Below are 17,280 nucleotides of genomic sequence, written 5' to 3' on the forward strand. Positions count from 1 at the left end.
TATAGTACAAAAATTAGCCATTTCAAATCAACTCAGAAGGTTTGGATTACACACACAAAAATCAACCTTCCCGTAAGTGTGTGAATAACATAGTATTTTGTGTTCTCCCACACTTGTTCAGAGGCCTAGTTTCTAGCTCAAACCCCATCGCTGACCCCCTGATAGACCTTCAGCAAGATGCTCTGCCTCCCTGGGCCTCAGTTTCTTCATCTGTGAACTGGGGTCTTAAATTCCATCTCCTCCATAATAATGATGGTATTTGTTAAACTCTTATTATGTGTCAAGCAGTGCTTTAAGTGCTGGGGTAGGTGTGATTTAATCAGATCAGACATGGTCCCTGTCCCATATGGGGCTCACAGTCTATGTAGGCGTGAGAGAGGATCTCCATTTTACAGTTGAGGAAACGGAGGCACAGAGAAGTTACATTCATTCAGTCGTATTTATAGAGCGCATACTGTGTGCAGAGCACTGTACTGAGCGCTTGGAAGAGTACAGTACAACAGTACACAGATAACATTCCCTGACCACAATGAGCGTACAGTCTGTGACTCGCCCAAGACCACACAGCGGGCATGTGGCATTGCAGAGATTAGAATTTAGATCCTCCCTGTCCTGTGGTCTTTCCACTAAGCGACGCTGCTGCCATAGACCCTAAAGGACCCTGTGAGAATGAATGAGACCCATAGGAAATGCTGGGAGATCTGAGCCAGAACTAGGCTCTGAAGCCTTGAGAGGGGGAGTGAGAGTCCAGAGTTGGGTCAGAAATACACCTTTCCTCCTGGCATTTCCAGTGAGCTGATGAGTGTGGGCTAAAATGGAGTAATTACCAGCTTAACAATAATGATTAAGAATTTGTGTGTGTGTGTGTGTGTGTGTGTACGTACACATGCATATGCACAGGTGGAGAAGGAATGCATTGCTTTGAGCCAGGAGACTCCGAAACATGTAATTATAATGTGGTGCTCATTTGTCTCCCAACGTCTTCCCCTCCATGTTCCTATCTGTTACCTCGGCATTCCTGCTCATTCAGTCCTAGAGATTGCATCTTCCCAATTATTGCAGCACCAATTAGCCTCCTGTGCCAGGCTTCCACTAGTCAGGGGCAGGGCTACTGTGGGCTTCGATTTGGAGATGGGAAAGTCAGTGGATGCCGGCATAAGGTTTGGGATGGGTTCAGTTGAGTCAGGGCTTGGTGCTCACCCTGAGCTGGTGTTGTTACCAGACCCCATGATCTTCCACCCAGGGAGACCAGGATCCACTCCCTCCCCCACCATTAAGGGGGTGATAACAATAATGGTGATATTTGTTAGCTGTGTACTATGTGCCAAGCACTGCACTAAGCACTGGGGTAGGTATAGATCATTAGGTTGGACACAGTCCCTGTATCACATGGAGGTCACAGTCTCAACAGGAGGGAAAACAGACATTAAGTCCCCATTTTACAGATAAGGAAATTGAGGCAAAGAAAAATAAAGTGACTCACCCAAGGACACAAAGCAGGCCAGTGGCGGAGTGCCACAAGATGCTTTGCCTACAGGGACCAGGCCCCTGGGCCGGGACAATGGCCAGGGGACTACCCAGCCTCTGGGAATAGCCAGATCAACTGAGGTTTGGAATCAGGCATTGGCTATGCTGTGGGGACGATTCTGCCAGATAACTGTCTCTGGTAATGTGTGTGTGGAATTCAAGAAAGTGGCTGCTTAAAAGCAGCCCCATTTCATGCCTGATTGCTTCAAATCTGAGGAACTCTAGTTGAAAGAGCACAGGCCTGGCAATGAGGAAACTTGGGCTCTATTCCCATATCTGCCACTCGCCTGCTTTGTGACTTTGAGCAAGCCACTTCTCTGTGCCTCGGTTTCCTCATCTGTAAACTGTGGATTCAATACTTGTTCTCCCTCCTACTTGGACAGTGAGCCCTGTGTGGGACAGGGACTTTGCCCGATCTGATTAACTTGTATCTACCCCAACACTTAGGCACATTGTTTATGCTTAATGAATAATAATGATAATGATGGTATTTGTTAAGTGCTTACTATATGCCAAGCACTCTTCTAAGCCCTGGGGTAGGTACAAGCTAATCAGGTTGTCTACGTGGGGCTCATAGCCTTAATCCCCATTTTACAGATGAGGTAATTGAGGCACAGAGAAGTTAAGTGGCTTGCCCACAGTCACGCGGCAGACAGGTGGTGGAGCCGGGATTAGAACCCACATCCTCTGACTCCCAAGCCTGTGCTCTTTCCACTAAGCCACGCTGAATACCACCTTGCCACCCCCGGCATGATCAGCTGCAGCCAAAGGGGTTATTTTACACCCAGATGCAGGTTCGGAAGAAAGCTGGCTCCCTCTTTCCCACTCTCCCCATTTAAATCAGACCCATGGAAGCAAGTCCCCTAAGTGCAAGGGGCGGGGGAAATAAAGCAGTGTGGAAGGTGGGGCTCCTGCATACTGGAGATGAGTTAAGCTCTGCATTAGAACAGCTCCCATGCATATCTTCTGCTGTAGATCTGAAAGGCTAGAGATGCTGTGTCAGTCCTGACTTGGGTCTGTCCGTGTGCAGGGATGTCCTAGCTATGGTGGGTTGTGGGAGCTGGTTGAGTGAATCGAAAAGTTCCAGCTCCCTTCTCCCCCCTGCATCACTTCCCTATATTGGGCTGGGCCAGGGCGGTCAGTGGAAGCCACAGGCAAGCTCAGGTGTCTGGAGGGCTCCTCCTCATCCCCAAAGAGACCACAGACTTGAGGCTGGAGGGAAAGAGATGTGTAACCACGATAGTCCCAGCATTTGATAAATGCTAATCAGCAGACAAAACAGGCTCATTGCTCAACTTCCTTCTCCTCTCCCCTCCCCCATTCATGGCTGCCTGAACAAATTGGGGAAATACAGCAAGGCTCTGGCTCTTATCCCTAAGGAAATAATTTCAGAAATGCCCCACCTACGTGATCATTGGTAAAAGTCTCTTGTCGGTGTGGTGCTGAGCAGAAGAAGTATGGCCTAGTGAAAAGAACACAGGCCTGTGAGTCATGGGACTGGGTACTAATCCCATCTCTGTCACTTGCCTGCTGCATGACTTTGGGCAAGTCACGCAACTTCCCTGGGCCTCAATTTTCTCTTTTTGTAAAATGGTGATTCAGTACTTGCTCTCCCTCCTCTCAGACTGTGAGCCCTGTATGGGTCAGGGACCATTGCCAACCTGTTATTCTTGTATCTACCCCAGCACTTAGAACAATGCATAACAGAGTAAGCACTTAACAAATGCCACAATTGTTGTTATTAATAATGATAGCTTTTGTATTATGTAGCTCTCTTTTGTTCTATTTGTTAAGTGCTTACTATGTACCAGGCACTGTACCAAGTGCTGTGGTAGATACAAGCTAATCAGGTTGGACACAGTCAGTGTCCTTCATGGGGCTCACAGTCTTAAGCCCCATTTTACAGACAAGGTAACTGAGGCCCAGAGAAGTTAAGTGACTTGCCCAAGGTCACACAGAAGAGCCGTGGCAGAGCCTGGATTAGAACCCAGGTCCTCCTTGTGTCTGTACTCTAGCCACTAGGCCACACTGTTTCTCAGGAGTTTAATACCCGAAACTAAAGGGTCCTTGGAAAGAATGGAGGGCAAATAATTGAAATGGAGAGAGCAGGGTGGGGGCCAACTTTGTTACTCTTTCACTGAATGCCCTGCTTTGCTCTGCTCTGCTTGCATTTTCAGGAGGCCATCGAGCCCTACAAAGAAGTCGTGGTGGACTACTTGACTGAAGCCAAGAACTTTGTGAATGGGCAGTGCACAAAGTTTGAGCCCTGGCAGCTGATTGCATGGACTGTAGGGTGGACGCTGCTGGCAGTATGGCTGTACGGCTTCATCTTCCAGCCAGAGAGTAAGTACGCTGCCCGAGCATTTTCTGTGACCCTAAGGGACCTGGGCTGGCCCTGCTATCCAGAATGGAAGAAAAGGACCCAGGCTGGGGTTCGGAGACTTTCCGAAGGCCAAAGTTGTTGACCACAGGCACGCCACCTGGTTCCCTTCCTGGAGCTGTGTTATAACTGGACTTTGTGCTCCCCCAATCAATGGTATTTATTGAGCACTTACTATGTGCAGAGTACTGTACTAAGCGCACAGGAGGGTACAGTACTACAGAGTTGATAGACACGTTCCCTGACCACTTCGAGTTTGTAGTCTAGCGGATAGGACTCATTCTCCCATGTTGGGCCCCTAATGATGATGGTGATGGTATTTGTTAAGCGCTTACTTTGTGCTTGGCACTGTACTGGGTTGGACACAGTCCTTGTCCCACATGGGGTTCTAAGACTTAATCCCCATTTTACAGATGAGGTCCCTGAGGCACAGAGAAGTTAAGTGATGTGCCCAAGTTCACACAGCTGGCATGTGGCAGAACTGGGATTAGAACTCAGGTCCTTCTGACCTGAGACCCATTCTCTATCCACTAGGCTATAATTGTGGTGTCCCCCACAGCTGCCCACTTGCTGGGAGAATCTCCCCCACCTTCCATATCGAAAAGCTGACTTTGAGTTTTTGTTGGAGGCGGAAGGATGCAGAAATCCAGTGGAGAGTTTAGAGGAGCGGAGGGTAAGACAATCTTTGCAACAGGATATCATGTCAGTTTGGAGAGAGGAGAGGTTGGAGTCTGGGAGACCAGACAGGAGGCCGAAACAGAAAACTTGCTGCAGTAAGACCCAAGTTTGGATTAGGCTAATAGCTGCTGAGGTGGAGAGGATGGGGAGGAGTTGGGTGATGCTGCCTGCGTAGGGAGAACTGGCAGTAATTGAGAGTGAGAGACATCCGGGAGTTGAGGATGACACCGAGGCTGTGGGCTTCTGGGGCAGTGAGGATGGTTCATGGTGCTGTCAACTGAGATGAAACAACTAGGAGGCAGAGTGGGTTTAGGGGAAAAGAGGAAGTAGTTAATTACTTGGTTTCGCTATGAGCCCTTGAAATATGCCTACCATGTGCCTAGTCCCTGAGTGATCTGTGGCAGGGGTCAGGGGCTTTAGTTTGCAGATTTGTCTGCACATGGCCATCGCCGACAGAAAGCAGCTCTGGGGAGCTTTAGACCATTAGTGGAGAGGCGCCTCCTGGCATATTTTCTTCTGGAAAGTGGCGGGGCTGTGGAATGTCAAAAACCATATCTCTCAAGTTGATTTTTCCACAGCCTCTGTGTTTTCTCTGGGTCAGTGATGAGCCCATAACATCCTTGACCCTTCCATGAGAGGCTGAGGAAGGGTTGGTGGGATTGCTGAGGTCAGCGAGGGAGGGAGGAGGGCTTTGGAGAGGAAGGAGGGGTGGGCCAGGGACCGGGCCCGGAGACTGGGCTAAGAGAGAGTTAAAGGAGGTTTGTGGAGGCTGGAGGAGTCCCGCTCTCCCCATCTTCAAAGCCCTAGTACAGTATCACATCTCCTCCAGGAAGTCTCTGAGTAGATGAGTAGCCTCTCATCTCCCCACTCTAGTCTCCCTTTTGAATCACTTCAGCACTTGGGAATTAAACACTTTGATACCCACCCCACCACTTAGGTACATATTTTTATTGCTTTCCCCTCTGTATAGTTTATCTTAGTGTCTGTCTGTCCAGCGAGTTGGTAAGCTTCTTGAGGGCAGGAATAGGGTCGGCCAACTCTCTTGAGCACTTAGCACAGTGTTCTCTTCATCATAAGCGCTCAGTCAGTACCATTGATTGGTGTGTGCTCTGCACACAGTAAGCGCTCAATAAATACGATTGAATGAATGAATGTGTGGTGGGGAGGTGGTCAGGGGGACTGTGATAAACTAGCTTCTTTGCTTCTCCTCACCCAATTTCCCTGGCTGCCGCCGGGCACCTCTAAATCTCACGACCCCCTCAGACCCACCTCAGGGTCCCTGGGGCCTAGCTGTTTTCAACCTTTCTGGATGCCCTCTGTTTGGCCTTAAACCGCCCAGCCTCGTGGTCGGGCCAAGCAAGGACATTTAGCCAGCTGCCCAGAATGGATCGATTCCGGTGGGTTTCACAACTGAAGAGAGGTGGGGACAAGAGCTATGGCCTATGCTCATTTTGAGGAATGTAATGAAAAATTGTAAGGCTGCAGAGCGAATTCTGTGACTCTAGACAACTTCCTGCCTCTGACAGTTCTGTCACCGTTCTCTGTGCGCTCTCCCCCATCTTATCTTGCCCTGGATACCTGTGCCTGTGCTCAACCTTTAGTATCTGTTGCCTGGATCTGGACTCTGCCCCGCTTCCTGACGCCTTTCCGCCCCTGATATCGGGTCCTGCCTTTGCTTCGAAGATTTTCATGGTGTTGCAAATCTGTTGACACTCTGCCCTCATCTCTTCCTCGGGTTAGCCCCAGGATCCAGGATTTCATGCAGCTGAAACAGCCTCTGCAGCTTTCTGACCCTTTGCCTGTCCATTCCATGGAGCGCTGTAGCTCTCACACCCCTCCTCTCCTCCTGATCTGACCTACATGTTTTTGTGGCTGTGGATGAAGACCGTAATCCTGAAAGGCAAAGCTTCTTTTTCATTGGCAGACTTTTAGCTATTGCACCAGCGCTGTGCATTTCTCAGGACTGGCTAAATCATGGGAACCTACAGGTCTCCTGCCGTTCCTCTTCCGAGTTTTGACAAACTGGGAAAGAACAGGGTGTTTCAGGAGTGTATTGGAGGGTTCAGGTCAGGTGCATGGCCTGTTATGTGCCAACCATTGGACTAAGCGCTGGGATTGCTCTGCACACAGTAAGCGCTCAATAAATATGATTGAATGAATGAAGAAAACCAAGTCGGACACAGTCCTTGCCCACATGAGGCTCACAATCCTGAAAGTCAGGGACTGTGTCCAAATCCTATGCCTGTATTCTTTCCCAAGACCTAGTACAGTACTCTATACACAGTAAGCACTTAGTGAATAAGGCTCAGCGGAAAGAGCATGGGCTTAGGAGTCAGAGGTCATGGGTTCTAATCCCGGCTCCACCACTTGTCAGCTGTGTGACTTTGGGCAAGTCACTTAACTTCTCTGTGCCTCAGTTACCTCATCTGTAAAATGGGGATTAAGACTGTGAGCCCCACGTGGGACAGTCTGATCACCTTGTATCCCCCCAGTGCTTAGAACAGTGCTTCACACATAGTAAGCGCTTAACAAATACCATTATTATTATTATTAGGAGAGAGAATAGATACTGAATCCTCATTTCACAGATGAGGGAACTGACGAATGAAGAAGTTAAGTGATATGCCTAAGGTCACCCAGCAGGTAAGTGGATTAAAATCTGGGTCCTCTGACCTGTGCTCTTTCCACTAGGCCACATTACTGCCATGCTTGGTCTGTGGTCTTCCCTGTGGGTTAAGTCTGTTTTCATGATATCACTTTTTTTTATGGGTTGTCACTCAGCTCCTTTTCCCATACTGTGGTGAACTCTAGGAAGGACTGAGGTTTCCATAACTTTTTCTAAATTTAAAATGCCTCCGGAGAGTGGCGGGTCCATTGGGAAAATTCCTGCAAAGAAACTCGAAATTTAATGGATGGAAAAAGCCATAGAAAACCCTGAGCACAGTGCTCGGCACTTTGCGAGTGCTTAGCAAATACCGTGACCATTATGATTTATTTTTAAATCCCATCTCCTCCAAATGCTTCCCCTAACTAATTATCCACTCCCTGAATCCTATCAGCACAACAACTACTTCTTCCACTTAGGAAGGCACATATATGTGTGGATGGACAGAGGTATATTTGGATTCACCATTTGATTCTGATTTTGCTGTTTGCTGAGATATAAATACCTTTATATCTGACTTTTCAGCCACTAAACTGTAAGCTCCTTGTAGTAGGGAACATATCTCCTGCTTCTATTGAACGCTTCACAGGCACTTGGTTCCCTGACCACCGGCCTTCAGCCCACCCTTCCTTCAAAGCCCTCCTAAAATCCCATCTCCTCCAACAACCCTCCCTAACTAATTCTCAGTTCCCTGATTCTTGTCAACCTTGTAGCCAACCCTAGCACTTATCTATTTTTCTGTAATAATTGTGGTATCTACATGCTTACTATGTGCCAAGCACTGTATTAGGCACTCAGGTAAATACAAGACAGTCAGTCCCACATGGGACTCAATGTCTAAGTAGGAGGTAGAGCAGGTATTGAATCCCCATTTGGGAGATGAGGGAGCTGAGGCACAGAGAACCAAAGTGGCTTGCCCAAGGTCAAACAGCAGACAAGTGTTGGAGCCAGGATCTTCAGACACCCAGGACCGTGCTCTTTCCACTAGGTCTTACTGCTTCTCTATAGCCCTTGGGTATACTTAAGCATGTTTGATTATTTCTGTGTGTGCCTCCCCCAATGGAGCGTGAGCTCCTTGTGAGCAGAGAATGTGCCTTGTACCTCTGTTGGATCTCCCAGGCGTTCAGTCTAGTGCCCAGTCTTCAGTAGGTGCCCACTAAATACTGTACCTGCTAGATCCATGACCTCCAGGGGGTCAGCAAGCCTGCATAGACTCCTGGTGGTCACATTCCCTTAGGCAGCTGGGAATCTCGGATGTTTGTGAGCAGTTTGTTTGAGGGTCCCGCCCATTCTTTTTGCAAGTTGCGGGCACCCGATCTGTGGGGTTCGACGAGTCGTCCTTGTGGACAGAAGATCCTGCCAGGGCTGGCAGGTGGGGCAGCATGGGCGTCAAAGCTGTTGTAAAAGGAAGGAAACCCCACCAGTGGACGGGCAGGACGGGAAGGGGAGGAGAAGCTACACAGTTAAACTTCTGGCAGGATCTGGGTGGGTTGGCCAGCTGCGAGGTAACCAGGACTTTTGTGCTTCTTCTCAGGCTTGACCTCAAGAGGCAGGAAGAAGTTCTTCAAAGTACTCAGGAAGCTGCCCATTGTTGGGACCTCGGTAAGTGGACGTTGCGGACACAGTCCTTCTTTCCACCTATCTGCAGCCTCCACCCTCCCATTCAGTCCCCTTTCCCTCCCCTTTCTTGGCCCCAAAGGCTCCGGCCAAGGAAGACGATTAGGCACAGGCTGGTGCGGGGTTGGCAAGTGGAGTTGGAAAGTCTGGCAGGAATGGTTGACAGGTGGCAGGGGGCACTCATGGGGAATGTGGATCATTTAACTTCTGGTACGTTGTCCAGAAGTGGTCCAGTGGGAACTGTTGTAAGTGACACTGCTGGATTCAGCCTGTCCTAACCCTGCCCTTTCCAGCTTCTAACCCTTCTCAAGACTCACTTTCCAGCTGAAACCTTCCTCTCTCTTCTTATCGGTACTCATGCACGTAATGTCAAGCTTTGATTTTATGATTATTTATCTTGGCTTGTCTGCCCCATAAGCCCAGGCTCCTCAATGACTGGAACTTTATCTTAAACGGCTCTTCTAATCACCTCAAGCCCCCGGTACAGGACACTGTACAAAGTAGATGCCCTGTAAATACCATTGTCTCTTCCATATGATAGTGAGCTTCTCGAGGGCTGGGACAATATCCTCTTTTTTTATGACCCTCTCCCAAGAGCCAAGTCCAGTGCTCTGCAACGTGTAATTATGCAGTAAATGATGAGTATGATAAATTGAGCAGTCTCTGTGACCGTGAACAGAAAAGTTTACTGAGCAGTGACCAGAATGTTAACAGTTGCCATCAACCTCATGCCCACAGCTACTGGGGCAGGATGGGCCACTGAAGCTAGCCTAACCCACCTCTTGGATGGCAGGGAATGTGTCTGTTTATTGATATATTGTACTCTTCCAAGTGCTTAGTACAGTGCTTTGTGCACAGTAAGTGCTCAATAAATATGATTGAATGAATAAACGATGGGAAGTGGAGTCACAAACATACCACCGTTTACCTGGCTTGGGCCTGGCCTTTGGCCTGCTGCTCCAGTGGCTTGGCAAGCCCCGCCCAACCGGCCTATTGAGTTGGGGCCTCCGCCCTCTGCCACCACCGCTCCAGTAGCAGTGGCCGCGGCTCGGCTGACCTTTCCCGGGCCAGGTCCATGGCCACTGCTGTGTAGCTGGTGGCGATGTCAGTGGCCAGAGAATTATTATTAATTATTAATTAAGATGGTACTTGTTAGGCATTTACTGTGTGCCAAGCAATGTTCTAAGTGCTGGGGTCAAAACAAGTTAATCAAGTTGGACACAGTTCCTGTACCACATGGGGCTCACACTTTTAATCCCCATTTTACAGGCGAGGTAACTGAGGTCCAGGGAAATAAAGTGACTTGCCCAAGGTCACAGAGCAGACATATGACAGACCAGGGACTAAAGCCCAGGTCCTTCTGACTCCAAAGTCCATGCTGTATCCACTAAATCCGCTGTTCTTCACTAAGCCTACTGCTTCTCAGCATCATAGGGAAGAGACAATTTGGTGACAGATGGTAAATACCCTGTCCCCTTCCTTTTCCTGTCTTCCTCATTTTTCTTTTCTGTTCCTTTCCTCCTGTTCCCCTTCTCTTCCTTCTCCTCTTCCTCCTCTTTCTCTTCTGACACTGTCCCCATCCCATCTAAGGATAAGCACCTGACCAGGCCAGATGCCAAGGGCTCCAGCAGTGATCTGGGGGTTCCTTTTAGCCCTACCAGGCTACAGGAACTGTCAGGAGGCTCCTTTCTTCTCGGTCTGGCCCTGAGTTCATCAGGCAGGGTCTCTTGTTGTCTCCAGCCTGCCCTGGAGCCCAGATTTGTGCCCCACTGGGTTCTGAACCTGGCTGGAGCTGTTTGGCATCCTCACTGGTCAACAGGGTGGGCTGGACACTTGTCTCTACCCCACCAGGCTGCCAGGGACTTTTGAGCTTCTACTATCAATCGGTGGTATTTATTGAACACTTACTGTGTGTATAGCACTGTACTAAGGATTTGGGAAAGTACAGTGCAACAGAGTTGGTAGACACGTTCCCTCTCTATAATAAGCTTCCTGTCTAGAGGATGGAAGGGGGCAAGACTTCTGCCTCATGGTGGTTCCTGTGCTCTGTGCTCACAATGAGCTGGCAGAGACAGGAAGACCCAGGATGTTGCTCCCATCAGCACTTATCAAGCACCCTCAGGTTGCAGAGACTGTGCTAACATTTTTTTTATGGTATTTATTAAGCATTTACTGTGTGCCAGGCACTGTACTAAGCACCGGGGTAGATATAAGCTAATCAAGTTGGACATAGTCCATGTCCCACATGGAGGTCACAGTCTTAATCACCATGAGAAGCAGCGTGGCTTAGTTTAAGAAGCAGCATGACTTAGTATGAAAAGCAGCGTGGCTTAATGGAAAAAGCACAGGCTTGGGAGTCAGAGGATATGGGTTCTAATCTCGGCTCTGCCACTTGTCTGCTGTGTGACCTAGGGCAAGCCACTTAACTTCTCTGTGCCTCAGTTACCTCATCTGTAAATTGGGGATTAAGACTGTGAGCCTCACATGGACAACCTGATTACCTTGCATCTACCCCAGCACTTAGAACAGTGCTCATAGTAAGTGCTTAACAACTACCATCATAATAATTATTATTATTATTTTACATATGAAGTAACCAAGGCAGAGAGAAGTGAAGTGACTTGCCCAAAGTCACACAGCCGACAAGTGGTGGGGCCGGAATTAGAACCCAGGCCCTCTGACACCCAGGCCTGTATACTCTTTCCACTAGGATTTGCTGCTCCTGCAGCTGACAATTTGTCAGCATGGCCTTGGGCCAAAGCCCTGGAGTGCTCTCACTTAGATTTTGGGTAATTTGGATGCTGGTAAGTAAACAATGACACCTGAGACAGATGAGCCACGGGGCAGACAAGACCTTTGTCATGCCAAGCATTCCAGCCCTTAACCCAGTCCACAACTGGATTGGATCGTGAGGCTGAGGGTCCCTCTTCCCGTTCTGTTGTCTCTGGGGGCTCCTCTCATGACTAGCACCACCCTGGGGGAAGAAGCAGTCAAGCTAGGCTTCCTGGTCATTCTGGTATGTTTTCACTCCACCATTTGGTTCCAATGTCTGGTATATTTCTGTTCTGTGACCTTGGACCAGTAACTTAACATTTCTGCACCTCAGGTATCTCATCTAAAAAAATGGGGATTAAGACTGTGAGCCCCATGTGGAATTTGGACTGTGTCCAACCTGATTAGTTTGTATCTACCTCAGCACTTAGTACAGTGCCCGGCCCCTCCCTTCCGCGTCACCTCGACTCACTCCCTTTGCTATTCTCCCCCTCCCTGCCCCATAGCACTTATGTACATATGTATATATCTATAATTCTTTTTATTTATATTGAAGTCTGAGAAGCAGCATGGCTCAGTGGAAAGAGCACGGGCTTGGGAAGTCAGAGGTCATGGGTTCTAATCCTGACTCCGCCACTTGTCAGCTGTGTGACTTTGGGCAAGTCACTTAACTCCTCTGAGCCTCAGTTCCCTCATCTGTAAAATGGGGATTAAGACTGTGAGCCCCATGTGGGACAACCTGATCATCTTGTATCCCCCGAGCGCTTAGAACAGTGCTTTGCACATGGTAAGCGCTTAGCAAATGCCATTATTATTATTATTATTTTGATGTCTGTCTCCCCCGCCCCCATACTGTAAGCCTGTTGTAGGTAGGGATTATCTCTCTTTATTGCCGTATTGTACTTTCCAAGTGCTTAGTATAGTCCTCTGCACAGAGTAAGTGCTCAGTAAATAAGATTGAATGAACGGCCCATAGTAAGTGCTTAACGAATACCATTAAAAAAATAAAACCAAAAAACCTCCCCAAAATCTTCTGAGGGACTGAGGCGTGCGCCCACCGATGCCGATTCAGACAGCGGACTGACTTCCTCGAGGGGATGTGTGCCCATACCCGCTTCTCCAGGCTCCAGCAGAAGGGCATCATAGAGAATGGGGAGCCTTTCCCTCTTGTTGCTGACCCGACTCCCTTTCTCCTTTGCAGATCCAGAAGAAGTTCAACAAAGTCAAAGAAGACGTGACCAAGAGCATGTCCTTCTTGAAAATAGGGAAGGGCTATGTCAAGGTGCTCCCCCCAACTGGGCTGAGCCATGCCAACGTCCTGGACCGACTCCGGGAGTACAGCTCTATGGGTACGTTGGCAGGGGACCCCCAGCCCCCCGCAACTCGGGGCCATTGCGTGCGCTGTAGGTACTCAGAGTGACAGATGAGCCCAAGGGTTGGGATAGATCCCAACCACTGTTCTAATAATAACAATAATAATAATGATAATAATGACATTTATTAAGCGCTTACTATGTGCAAAGCACTGTTCTAAGCGCTGGGAAGGTTACAAGGTGATCAAGTTGTCCCATGGGGGCCTCACGGCCTTAATCCCCATTTTACAGATGAGGGAACTGAGGCCCAGAGAAGTGAAGTGGCTTGCCCAAAGTCACACAGCTGAGAATTGGTGGAGCCGGGATTTGAACCCATGACCTCTGACTCCAAAGCCCAGGCTCTTTCCACTGAGCCATGCTGCTTCTCCAGGTGAACTTCCATCTTGTCATCGTCTTGGCCCTCAGTGGTGAAACGGGGATGCTCAGAAGAGTAGTGCAATGGTGAGGCCTTCCTGGGCCCAGGTGTGAGAGTCAGTAGGACCTGGGTTCTAATCCCGGCTCGGCCACTTGTCTGCTGTGCAACTTTGGGCAAGTCACCTCACTTCTGTGGGACTCAGTTACCTCACCTGTAAAATGGGGATTAAGATGGTGAGCCCCATTTTGCACAGGGACTGTGTCCAACTTGATTAGCTTGTATCTATCTCAGCGTGTAGTGCAGTGATTGGCACGTGGTAAGCACTTAACAAATAGCATTAAAAGAAGAATCTTAATTAAAAGGGAATTTTTTTCATTATCCCTCCCGGTTGGCCCCTCAAGCCCCAGACTCCTGTTTCAGGTCCCTCACCCACAAACAAGAGGGTATACTTTCTCCCTGCAGGCCTTTCTCCCCGTCTCCGTTCCCCTTCCCCGTCATCCTTGATGTCCCTGGGGCCTCTCTGGCCAGAGTATTGGGGGGCAAGTCCAGGTCAGTGTGCCAGAAAATATTTGTGCCAGTGTAGCCATAGGGGGAGATACAGGCCATCCACCAGTGTAACACAAACTTTCAGCTGAAGAATTGTTGGAGATGAAAAGAGCATCAGCCACAGGCTATGGGGTAGAGAAGGGTTTCCGGTTGGTTGCTGTTATCCTTTGATGTCCCAGACATCCCCCAGCTCCTGGCAGACATCTGATGTATGTGGCCGCCTGATTTTTTTTCTCCGCCTCTTTTCTGGGAAGCCTGGTCCAGAAAAGACAAGCACCCCGGTGTTGGCGGCCTGCAGTTTGGCTAGGACGCGAGGCGAGGGCAGTGCTGTGGAGTAAGGCTTGGGAGTTCAGGGCCTCAAGTTGCTCTTACATCTGTCTATGATGTTCATGAGAGAGGAGCCTGGGCCGGGAGCCAGGATCTGGGTTCTTAGAGGCCCGGTGACTATTAATCGCCCCCCAGGCTGAGTCGTCTGGCTGTGGAGCAACACATGCCTGCCAGGGTCCTAGTGTGTAATCCAAATGGGAGGCCAGGCCGGTGTAGTAGAAGGGAAGAAAGCCGACAGAAAAGCCAATTCTGGCAGGCTTTGGTATGGTCGTGGCCAAAGGGCAGAGCTGTAGCAGTGAAGTCGGGAGGCTTGTATTCCCTTCCTGCTCCTGTCACTCCTGACTCGTTTCCTCTTTGGTATGGAGGACAAGAGACATGCCGCCCCGCTCAGGCGGATGACCGTGCACTGCTTATTCATTTAGTCGTATTTATTGAGCACTTATTGTGTGCAGAGCACTATGCTAAGCTCTTGGAAAGTACAACTTGGCAAGAAATAGAGACAATCCCTACCCAACACCAGGCTCACAGTGTAGAAGTGGGGAGACAGCCATGAAAACAAAGCAAGTAGACTGGCATCAATAGCATCAATATAAATAAATAGAATTATAGATACATACACATCATTAATAAAATACATAGAATAATAAATATGTACATATATACAAAAGTGAGAGAGTGTGGTCTATTTTTTAAAGGGCATTTTTTAAGCACTTACTATGTGCAAGGCATTGTAATTAGGGTTGGGGTAGGTACAAGCTAATCAGGTTGGACACAATTCTTGCTCCACATAGGGCTCACAGTGTTAATCTCCATTTTATAGATGAGGTAACTGAAGCCTGGAAAAGTGAGGTGACTTGCCCTAGGTCACATTGCAGACAAATGGCGGAGCCAGGATTAGAACCCAGGCTCTTTGACTCAGAGGCCCCTACTCTTTCCACTAGGCCAATACATTTACCTGACCCCTGCAGGACTAGAACCTGCAATCTTCTGAGTGGGCTTGGGAGGCGAAGGTCATAAGAGGGTCGATACTTCCCTTTATTCTGTAACTAGAATGACTGCGGATAGGGAAGTAGTGTGGCCTAGTGAATACAGTGCTTAGAACAGTGCTTTGCACATAGTAAGCGCTTAACAAATGCCATCATGATTATTATTATTATTACAGGATGGACCTCGGAGTCAGAAGGCCTGGATTCTAATCCCGACACCCCTGTCCGTCTGCTGGGTGACCTTGTGCAGGTCATTTAAGTTCTCTGTGTCTCAGTTTTCTCATTTCTAAAAATGGGGATTAAGATTGTGAGCCCCATGTAGGGCATGGACTGTGTCCAACTGGGTTATCTTGTCTCTACCCTAGTGCAAAGTACAGTGCCTGGCACATAGTAAGTGCTAAGGAAAAAAAAATGAGAGAAAAGGGCCTGAAACTGGACCTCTTAGGTTCCATTTTCCACTTTCTGCATCTTCCTCCCCCTGACACTTCCCAGCTCCAAGGTGAGAAGCACTTTTGAGGTGCTCATTTAGAGTTTTCTCGTGGGCAGTTCCTATCCATTTTTGTTTTAGGGTGACAGATCTCTAGGGACATTCTTAACTTTGCTCATTCTTAACTGTGGTAGTTAAGTACTTACTATGCACCAAGCAGTGTAGATACAAGATGGTTGGACACAGTCCCTGTCCCACATTGGGTTCATATCTAAGTAGGAGAGATAAAAGGTGTTTTTTCCCCATTGTTCAGATGAGGAAAGAGAGACACAGAGAAGTGAAATGATCTGTCCAAGATCACACATCAAAAAGAGCAGGATTAGAACCCAAGTCCTCTGACTCTCAGGCCTGTGCTCTTCCTGTTAGGCCACACTGCTTCTCTGTGTGCTTTCCCAGAGGGTGGAAAATGTCCAACACCCCATGACACAAAGTCTTTCTTTGCTCTCTTCCTGGGCTGGGAAGGTGTTTTTCCCGAGTTTTCTCCAGTTGGGACCAGAACCTTTCACCTGAGGCATCCACTGCTGCCCTGGGGCTGCCGTCGCTAATACGCAGGGGTTTGGTTTTTCAGGCGATGTCCACTGGCAAGACGGGAGAGTGTCAGGAGCTGTGTACAATGGAGAAGAGAAACTCACCGAACTCCTCGTCCAGGTAAGTGACATTGACCTTGGGGCAGTGGGAATTTCGGGTTGGATGTGGGCAGAAGTGCTGGCTCTCTGTGGGAAGGGGTTGTGAGGGAGTATTTTAGGTGAGACAGGCATCGGGAGGGTGGGTTTCCAAGAGCTAACAGGGCAGGAAGCCACCCCTGTGGGGTTTTCTAGCCCTGACCATTAGCTGAAAAGGCTGGGGGGACTACCACTTTGGAGTGAGCACTGGTGGAAGCCTGACTCTGACTTTGTGGGCATCCGCACCTGCTTCCTACCCCGGGAGCATGCGTGGACCAAAGGAGACTGTTTACTTCTCTAAACTGCCAGAGAAGGAAGTGGTTGAGTTTGGCGAAGGCAGGTGGCAGTACAGAAAGCTTCCTCAACAGGTTATGCAGACGAGTCAGCTTGTTGAGGAGCTCGTGCATGGGCTCTGGGTGTCTGAGGCAGCTGAGGGTTTGGGAGGGTGTTTCAGTCTGGGGTGTTTGGGCCCGGGTTCACTTCCTTTGGTCATAGTTTCCGGTGGCTCGGAATCGTTGAAAGCCGAGTGGACCTTCTCTATTGTGTTGTAACTGCAGAAAAAATATTCCTAATTCTCCTTGGCCCCATGATGCCACCCAGGAGGGTCGATTATAAACAGAACCAACCTTGCTGTTCCATCAGAGCTGGCTGCCGAAGTTAGTTAGGCCAGAGGTCAGTTGTCCGCACTGTAGCCCGCCCCCTTCCCCTCCCCCCCAACCAATCACCAGTGGGTTTCTCTCTACAGGTGTATGGGGACTTCGCCTGGAGCAACCCCCTGCACCCAGACATCTTCCCTGGGGTGCGCAAGATGGAGGCCGAGATTGTACGCATGGCCTGCTCGCTCTTTAACGGGGGCCCGAACTCCTGCGGATCAGTAAGTGCCTGTCTGAGGCGCCCCCCTTCTC

General features: G+C 49.1%; 1 protein-coding gene across 2 annotated transcripts in view; it reads left to right on the forward strand.

The window, feature by feature from the left end:
- Window positions 1-17,280, forward strand: part of SGPL1 (sphingosine-1-phosphate lyase 1) — a 72,511-nt gene that overhangs the window by 35,205 nt on the left and 20,026 nt on the right. For both annotated transcript variants that reach the window (XM_038743698.1, XM_038743697.1), the window contains 5 exons: window positions 3,705-3,870; window positions 8,785-8,852; window positions 12,841-12,988; window positions 16,282-16,361; window positions 17,121-17,249. In XM_038743698.1, the coding sequence (XP_038599626.1) occupies window positions 3,705-3,870; window positions 8,785-8,852; window positions 12,841-12,988; window positions 16,282-16,361; window positions 17,121-17,249 (591 nt within the window). The remainder of the gene's footprint in view (window positions 1-3,704; window positions 3,871-8,784; window positions 8,853-12,840; window positions 12,989-16,281; window positions 16,362-17,120; window positions 17,250-17,280) is intronic.

The sequence above is a fragment of the Tachyglossus aculeatus genome, chromosome 3, assembly GCF_015852505.1.
Source record: "Tachyglossus aculeatus isolate mTacAcu1 chromosome 3, mTacAcu1.pri, whole genome shotgun sequence".
Lineage (NCBI taxonomy): Eukaryota > Metazoa > Chordata > Mammalia > Monotremata > Tachyglossidae > Tachyglossus > Tachyglossus aculeatus.